Source organism: Blennius ocellaris, assembly GCF_963422515.1.
Source record: "Blennius ocellaris genome assembly, chromosome: 11".
Lineage (NCBI taxonomy): Eukaryota > Metazoa > Chordata > Actinopteri > Blenniiformes > Blenniidae > Blennius > Blennius ocellaris.
Window position 1 is genome coordinate 7,620,605 of NC_137660.1, and position 8,320 is coordinate 7,628,924.

The 8,320-nt window shown below is 46.2% G+C and overlaps 1 protein-coding gene across 2 annotated transcripts in view; it reads left to right on the forward strand.

The window, feature by feature from the left end:
* LOC308136343 (unconventional myosin-IXAb-like) overlaps positions 1-7,902 on the forward strand; it is a gene marked incomplete at its 5' end in the record, with an annotated part of 120,383 nt that extends 112,481 nt beyond the window's left edge. For both annotated transcript variants that reach the window (XM_080504659.1, XM_080504660.1), the window contains 3 exons: positions 2,359-2,663; positions 3,525-3,667; positions 4,733-7,902. In XM_080504659.1, the coding sequence (XP_080360785.1) occupies positions 2,359-2,663; positions 3,525-3,667; positions 4,733-5,121 (837 nt within the window). In that variant the 3' untranslated portion in view covers positions 5,122-7,902. The remainder of the gene's footprint in view (positions 1-2,358; positions 2,664-3,524; positions 3,668-4,732) is intronic.
* Positions 7,903-8,320: the final 418 nt, after the last annotated feature.

The following is an 8,320-nucleotide window of genomic DNA, read 5'->3' on the forward strand; positions in this document are numbered from 1 at the left end:
CGTACACGACCCTCCTTCGAGGGTTAGGGGGTAAAAGTATCACTAAAATAAGAACATTTTTGACTTTTCATGCAAATGCAAGATACATAAACCACATTTTTGCATTTGAAACTGTAGAAACTGGGCTTGGTTCTTTAAATTTCAAGAGATCTTTCAAACAAACCACCAAATGTGTCGCGGCTTTTCAGCCTCTCCAGTTGCAGCTCAGTGTCCCGACAGTCTTCGGCCTCCATAGTTGACCTTCAGCCTTCCCTAACCCTAACTTGTCCTTCCTCCCCCTCCTTCCAGAAACCCGTACTAATTGCTGTTAGGTTTTTGAGCATAACCCGCACTGCCACCCCGGTATGTATGCCCCCGCCCCCCCCCTCCCCACGCCATGTTCCCGCCCGCCACACGTCCTGTCCCGTCCACTCATCCCCGTCTGTAACGTCCGCTCACAGTTCCTCGTCCCGTGTCGTCTCTGTTTTAGCTGTCCGGCTTCTTGATGTCGACCGTGAATGTTGAAAGTGTCGCACAGAAAGCACGGCGGCATTATTTCATAAACACAGTGTTTTTTGGGTTTTTTTTCAGGGTTTGATCTCGTAAAATCCATTTCCCAGAAATGTTTGGACAATGTTTAAAAAAAAAAAAATGAATATAAAAGAAGAAGACGTGTGAAATTTAGTGAAAGGTGTTACAGGGCGAGTGTTTGGGGGCAGAGCCGGTTGGTTCTTTTCAGTATTATTAAATATTTGTTCCACACATGTAAAAACATACAAACTAGAAGGAGCAATCAGTAGGGCGCACACCTTCGCCAACGTCACGTTTGTTAGCGGCGCCAAGTTAGCGTCATTAGCATGTTAGCTGTTATTGTATTTTTTAAATTTATAGCGGTGGATTAAGGGGAAATTCCTTTCTGAATGGACCCATATCGACACTAAATCGCCTGTCAGGTAGCAACATCACTGTGCGAAACGCTGAGCAGGGAGCGTCTCTATGGCAACCAACGCTGATCTCCTCCATGACGTCCCATTCGCTTTGTGTGGGGCATTTTTTTTTGCAGTTTTTGGGGATTTATTTTGAAACAGTTAGCTGTTAACAATTCGGGTTAATAGTTTTTGCGAAAACTTGGTAAAATACATACAAACCAATAAATAAATAATTACACGCAGACAAAAACATAACCTGCCGGTGGTAAATATAGATACATACAAAAAGAATAAAAATCCATATATCACATCTATCTAGACTTTTATACATACAAACATAAAACACATATATCTAATTAAAAATGTGTGAAAATGATGGGGAAAAAAAGTGATTTAACCCTACTCCGACTCCCAATATTCTATTATCTAATTTCATAATTATCCTGCCTCCTTGACCGTCCCGCAGCTCGCCAAGTGGTCCACACTGGCTTCAAGCTGCTTCTGAGAGATGTTAAATGTATGTGTGACTCCTGATCACAAGTCCAGTGGTTCGAATCCGACAGCCGATGGGTCACTACTGAGCAAAGGAACGTTTTAATGAAAACGTCTCGTCTTCGCAACGGCGAGTGCTGAAATAGCTGCAGTCTCGACTGGAGGCACTGAAACTTCAGCCATTATCACACAGTGAGCTGAAAACTTGAAAAAGTCAGTGCTTCTGAATTACGACATCGTCACTGAGTGAAACGCTGAACTGGGAGCGTTTCTATGGCAACAGACGCTGATCTCCTCCATGACGTCCCATTCGCTTTGTATGGGGCTTTTTTTTTTGGCAGTTTTTGGGGATTTATTTTGAAACGGTTAGCTGTTAACTGCTGTTAGATGTTAACATGCATTTCATGTAATTCGGGTTAATAGTTTTCTTCCTCTTGTTTTGAACCTTGTCCGAACGTTTTTGTGAATCCAGAGCTGTGGACTGAGTGGTCGCGGGTGTTTGCGCAGTGGTTGTTGTCTCAGTCGGGCTTCTCCGTGTTTGAAGCTGGGTGAGGCGTGCCGCCTCCCCCCCCCCCCCCCCGCTGGAGCGCCGTTTCTACCCTCATGTTTCCGTCTGAATGTCCAGAAAGAGCCGCCCTCTTTCTGCCAGCTGCACTGACCGTCCTCTGCTTTCTGTTTCTGCTCCATAATGTGCAGCCTAACTCTGCTAAACTTAAGGTAACTCCAAACTGTGTGTGTGTGTAGAAAGTGTGTCCTTCTGTGTGTGTGTTTGTGTCGGTGAGCTGGCCACATACTGTCGTCGTTTCGTGGTGGTGTCGTACGCACATTTGTACAAAAAACATCCAACCGTGTCCGAAGCATCTTTACGAACTGTGCCGCATCGCACTCCGCTAAGAGTTTAGCCGTCCGACACTGACAAGCTCTCTTACTCTCTGATTTTTTTATTTTTTTTTTGCAGAGCAAAGGTCGGGTTCGCCAAAGCAGCACACATACACCTTCGCCTCCTCTCAGCCCCAGAGTACCCTCTGCCACAGAAGCAGAGACTGCAGGAGCAGCAGGAGGAGCAGCAGCAGCAGCAGGAGGAGGAGCAGGAGGAGCAGGAGGAGGAGGAGGAGGAGGAGGAGCAGGAGCAGGAGCAGGAGGAGGAGGAGGAGGAAGACTAGAGGACGGAGCAGAAGCCGGGCTGAGCGACCAGCAGCAGCTGGCCATGCAGCAGGAGGAGCGAATCCTCACAGAGCAGATCGAAAGTCTGCAGAAAGAAAAGTACGACACACAGATCACATTTCCAACAAGCTGCCGCCGTGCAGACCAGGCCACACTCGAGAGAGATTACGTTATCGGGGTTTAAGGAACAACAGGAGATTCGGGTTGGGCGAGTTGGCCTAAAAAAATACAAAAAGAAAAAAGAAAATTTGAGTTTCGATTTGATTTTCAAATGTATTTATTTTTTCGTCAATGCACTTAAAAATGACTGCAGACACCAGATATATTGTCAAAAGTGCAGCTTTATTGCTGTGATTGTCCTCGGAGCTAAAATGCATATAAACAATCCCAAAATAAAAAGTAAATGAGGCTCAGTTTTTCAACAAATTCAAGCTTTAACGCAGGTTTAAGGAAAAGTACAACAGCAACTACAGAATGGAGCGCGAAAAATGCTGAAAAACTGTGAGGGAGGGTGAACAAAAATTGTGCAAAATAAAAACGTGTATACGCGCGTTTCTCCTGCCAAAAACAAGTCGAATCTCACTCTGAAGTGTTTTAGCAGAACTACTATAGCGATAGTGAAACCTAGAGGCAGGAAATACCTGTGGGAGACAAGAGATGCCTTTTCCCCACATATTTTTCTTAAACTTTTAGTGAAATCAAAACATGCCACACAATTGAAACGCACCAGAAATTGAAAAAGAAAATCCTTTTTACACGTTCACAGGTAACATGTGGTTTTTGGCCAGTATAATTATGACTTCTAAGCTCTACTTCTTTCTTACAAACGCAGAAAATCCCATTATCATGAAGGAAAATGGGAACGGGGTGACTATTTCTTCGTGTTTTGTCGCCAGTGGCCTTCACTTCTTTCGACTTCTGTATGTCAACTGACCCGGCCGATTGTTTGTGCCTGAACAGGGAGGAGCTGACGTACGAGATGTTGATCTTAGAGCCGCGGACGTCCGACGACGAGACTCCCGAGTCCGAGGCCTCCATCGGTACGGCGGACAGCTCCGAGAACATCACCATGGAGACGGAGGGAGCCGCTCCCGACATGGCCGGTGCGTGCGTGAGTGAGACCTACGCCGGTGTGTTCAGAGGGTCCAGACAAACCTTGGGGGGCAGAATCGGGGAAGGTTCAGCAGTGGAGATGAAAACTTCCCACCGCGGTATTTTCTGGACTATAAGTCACATCTGTCAAAAAGAAAAACAAACGTGTGTCATGAAGACAAATCAATGATAAATTGGTCTCCAGCCGGTCACAGGTTTCTCACACACTCTGAACTCATTTTATCAGTCTTGAGACGAGATTTTCTCCTGTGATCGTCCAGCTTGAAGTGTTGAGTCACTGCAAAGTGACGACAATTCTTTAGAACTATTATTTCATCTCTCTCTCTCTCTCTCTCTCTCTCTCTCTCTCTCTCTCTCTCGCTCTTTCTTTCCCCATCTCTATCCATCTCCATATTTTTCTCTCCATCTCCCACTATTTCTCTCTCTCCCTCCCTCGCTTTCCCTCCCCCTCTCTCTCTTTCTCCCCCTCTTTATTTCTCCCCCTTTCTCCCTCCCTCCCCACTAACCCTAACCCTTTCCATATTTTTCTCTCACTCCTTCCCCTCCTCCCTCCCTCTTTTTCTCCATCTTTCTTCCCCTCCCCTCTTTCTCTCGCTCCTGCCCTCTCTTTCTCTCCCCTTCTCCATCCCTGCCTCTCCCTCCCTCCCCCTTTCTCTTTCCCTCCCTCCCTCTTTCCCTCCCTTCCTCTCTTTCTCCCATCTCTCTCCCTCCTCTCTCTCTATGCCTCCCTCCTCTATCTTTTTCCATCTCTCTCTCTCCCTCTTTCTCTCCTCCCTCCCTCCCTCTTTCCCTCCCTTCCTCTCTTTCTCCCATCTCTCTCCCTCCTCTCTCTCTATGCCTCCCTCCTTCTCTATCTTTTTCCATCTTTCTCTCTCACTCCCTCCCTCTTCCTCTCCCCTCTCTGTCTCCCTCCCTCCCTCTTTCTCTCTCCCTCTCTCTCACTTCCTCCCTCTTTCTCTCCCCCTCTCTCTCTCTCTTCCTCCCTCTCTTTTTCTGTCCATCTTTCTCTCTCCCCCTCCTCCTTTCTCCCTCCCTCCATCCCTCCCTCTCTGTAGAGTTCATTACGGTCCGGTGCAGAAAGTCGGAGGTGAAGAGTCGACGAACTCTCCGCCGCCAGCCAGACTCCCAGGACTCTGCTGACTCCGCCTCCACGGTGTCCTCCTCCTACCAGCCCTCGTCCTCGCTGTCCTCCAACGCCTCTGGCTCTCCGTCCCCCCACTACCGCTTCCGCTCGTCGTCCTCGGGGCCCCTGCTCAGCTCCTGCGGCCTGGGGGCGCCGCCGGCGGAGGGGGAGGGGGGCGGCGGCGGCGGCAAGACGCGCCACAGACTCCGGCTGAGCCGCAGCTCGCCACGCGAGCCCTCGGGGGGCCACCGGAGAGACTCGGACTTCGGCTCGGGGCCACAGCAGCTGGTTCTGTACGGCAGCAACGAGTTCATGGTGTGACGGGACCACCGGGCGCCGCCGCCGCCGCCTACTGAAGCGCTGGAGGGAGTGTGTGTGTGTGTGTGTGTGTGAGAGAGAGAGAGAGAGAGAGAGAGAGAGAGAGGGCGAGGTTTCTGCCTCTGGTGTGGGCCTCCTGCGCCTCCTGAACGCCGTGGACGGTCCAGCTGAGAGCTGCGAGGCCGACCAGGCGGCGGGTTGACGAGCGCTGTCGGACCCCTGCTGGAGCCCCGGGGGTCCGTCAGAGGAGAGAGAGAGAGGAGAAGAAGGAAAGAATTGGTGGTGAACAAACAAAAACACACACACACACATTTTGGAAGAAGAAAAAAAACTAAAAACGCCCGCAAAGCCAAATCGTTCAGTGCCCCGTCTTTTTTTTTGTTGTTGTTGTTGTTGTTGTTAGCATGTGGGCGGGTGGTCAAGACACCCAGAAGAAATGTAGCCATACTGACCGAAGTGGCGGACTGACGGTCTGTAACCAGCGCCAAGCCAAGCCTGCTTCTCACGTTTACACAGGACACACCAGCCACGAGGCTGCATGCTTCTCCATCACTCTGTCTCTACAACAGACTATGTTACATATTATTATTATTATTAATATTATTAATTATTGTTATTATGTTACAGAGGGGGGAAAGTGAAGTGTACATAGGAAGAAGTCCAGTGCTGCTTCTGGGTTGTTCATTGTCGAGTAGTGACTTGTTTTGCATTCAGGTCTTTGGTTTTTTTTGTTTGACTTTTCTCCTCTTTATTTTTTATTTTTTTCCCTCCATCACAACGAACAGAGCCAGTCTGAGGTGTATTCCTGAGAGTTAACAGAAGAACGGCGCGCCAGCTTCACCCCAACGGGGAAGTGTTTTGTATCGGCGTGCTCAGCCCTTCTGTTTTCCTCAGAACCGTCAGTGTTACTGCGTCAGGACTTGAATTTTTTTAAAGATATATTATTGCTGTACTATAGATGTTGTTATTGACCTCAGATGTTTTGGGGTTGGTTTTTTTTTGTCATTCAGTCAAAAGCCATTTTTCTGTTTGTTTATGTCTGAATGAATGAATAACTCCTTCCACATGATGGAGCATGTGTAGCCAGCCATACACAGACACACACACACTTGCGTTTCCCGAAAACGTTCTCGTGGCGTAACTCTAAAACAATCAATTGACACTAACCTCCTTAAAGCTACAATAGGTGACATTTTAATCATCTGGAATACCAACCATAACAAAATTAAGTATTATCTCAAATTCATCTTTGAATAATTACAGCAGCAGTGTTGTAATACCAATTTTAACCACAAGATGGTGCTGTTTCTTCTTTTTTTATTTTTGAGTTGATAAAAAGGTCACAAGGGACACAAATTAACTGTACAAATAAATAATCCAGTAATTACTAAGCATAATTAACTATTTAAGTGTCCTGTGCTTGGGTGAACAACATTTGTCCAGGAAATCTGCGCCTTTACATGCGTAACTCACGTGATCTCTGATTTACCTCTGTTTCCATGACGACACAACCTCCGGTGTCGAGTCGGTGACCGTGGAGTCGGTGACCGTGGAGTCGGTGACCGTCGTAACCTGCGAAGCAGCAGCAGGACGCCGGCCTCCCGACCCACACACACACACACACACACACACACACACACACACACACACACACACACACACACACACACACACACACACACACACACACACACACACACACACACACACACACACACACACACACACACACACACACACACACACACACACACACACACACACAGAGAGAGAGAAATGTCACCTATTGTAGCTTTAAGGCAGAGTTTTGTTGCGTCGGAGGGGAAACGGTTGCACTCCTTCTGAGCCGTACTTTACTCATGATGACTCTCGCTCTTCCATCCTCTCCTCTCCCGGCTGCCAAAAGTAGCATTTAATCTGCCAGTTAACTCGACAACGATTAAAAAAAAAAATAACAACAAAAAAAACAGTAGCATCTGACGCCGACCTGTCCGTCCACGTGTTCTTTCTCGCTCTCCCTCTCCCCTCTCTCTCTATCTCTCTCTCTCTCTTTCCGACGACGGGCCTCGGTGAGCCGTGTCGCGTCGACGCAACACAATCAGTGTTACCTAACATTACCTAACGTTTGTTTGTTTTTTTCCTCCAAGCTGGAAGTCTCAAATTAAATGCAGGCGTGGAAACCTGCAGCAGCGTTTTAGTAGACATGTTTTTTTTTGTTTTTGTTTTTGTTTTTCTAAACTGTGGACTTGTGTAGATAAAGCTGTGTTCAGAGCTGAGCTGGTAGGACAAAACCATCCCCGATCAAAGAGCTTTCAGCAGACATTGACGGGTATTTGTTGTGTACGTCCGAGCTGTCCGTATGGTATTCTGCATTATAAATAAAGAGAAAAAAAGAAAAAAAAAGTGAATGTACCAGTCACTGGAAGGCATGCTCTGCTTTCTCTGGTTCTGTTTTTGTTCCTCTTTTATACACAGTGTATGTACTATTTATGATCATGCTTCTGGGATGTACATTGGTTTAAAAGAATCTGTTATAAAAGGATATATTATCCTGTGTACGGTCCATTATCTGCTAATAATCTTCGCAACATTTAAACTACACACTCTGTCATTTTTGTGCTACAAACAAAAAAAAAAGAAAAGAAAAGCATTGTGTCTTTGTCTGCACCACTCTGGACACGTCATGTATGTATAAAATGCAATTTGTGTTATATTTCTTTTGTTTTTGTTTTTTTAAATGATATAAACTTGTCTATGGTTGTAAGAAGAAAAAAAAAACTTTATGGGGGGAAATTCATCTGCTTATTAAAAAAGCAAAACTGCAGCCAACAAAAACGAGTCACAGTTGTCTTTTTGCTGACTGAAATACAGATTGTGTAATCCCGTAAAAGTTGGGACGTTTGTGTTGCCAATACTAATAATACAATAATATTCTACTTACTCTCAATCTAAACACGTTTACTTGTGGCCACAGTTGTTTTAGTATTGTGTCATATTATATGGCATTTAAACAAGGTGGGATCATGTAGAGTATTGAGGGCACATTTTTCGCATTAAGCTGCATTTTTCTCCTCAGGGTAAAAGAAATCTGCTATTTAAAATGTGCAAAATTTTAAAGCTGTTTACTGCACAGGCTGATATCACAATAACATTGAATCAATGGTATATTGTCCAGTTCTCGAAAATAAAACTGCTGCTTCAA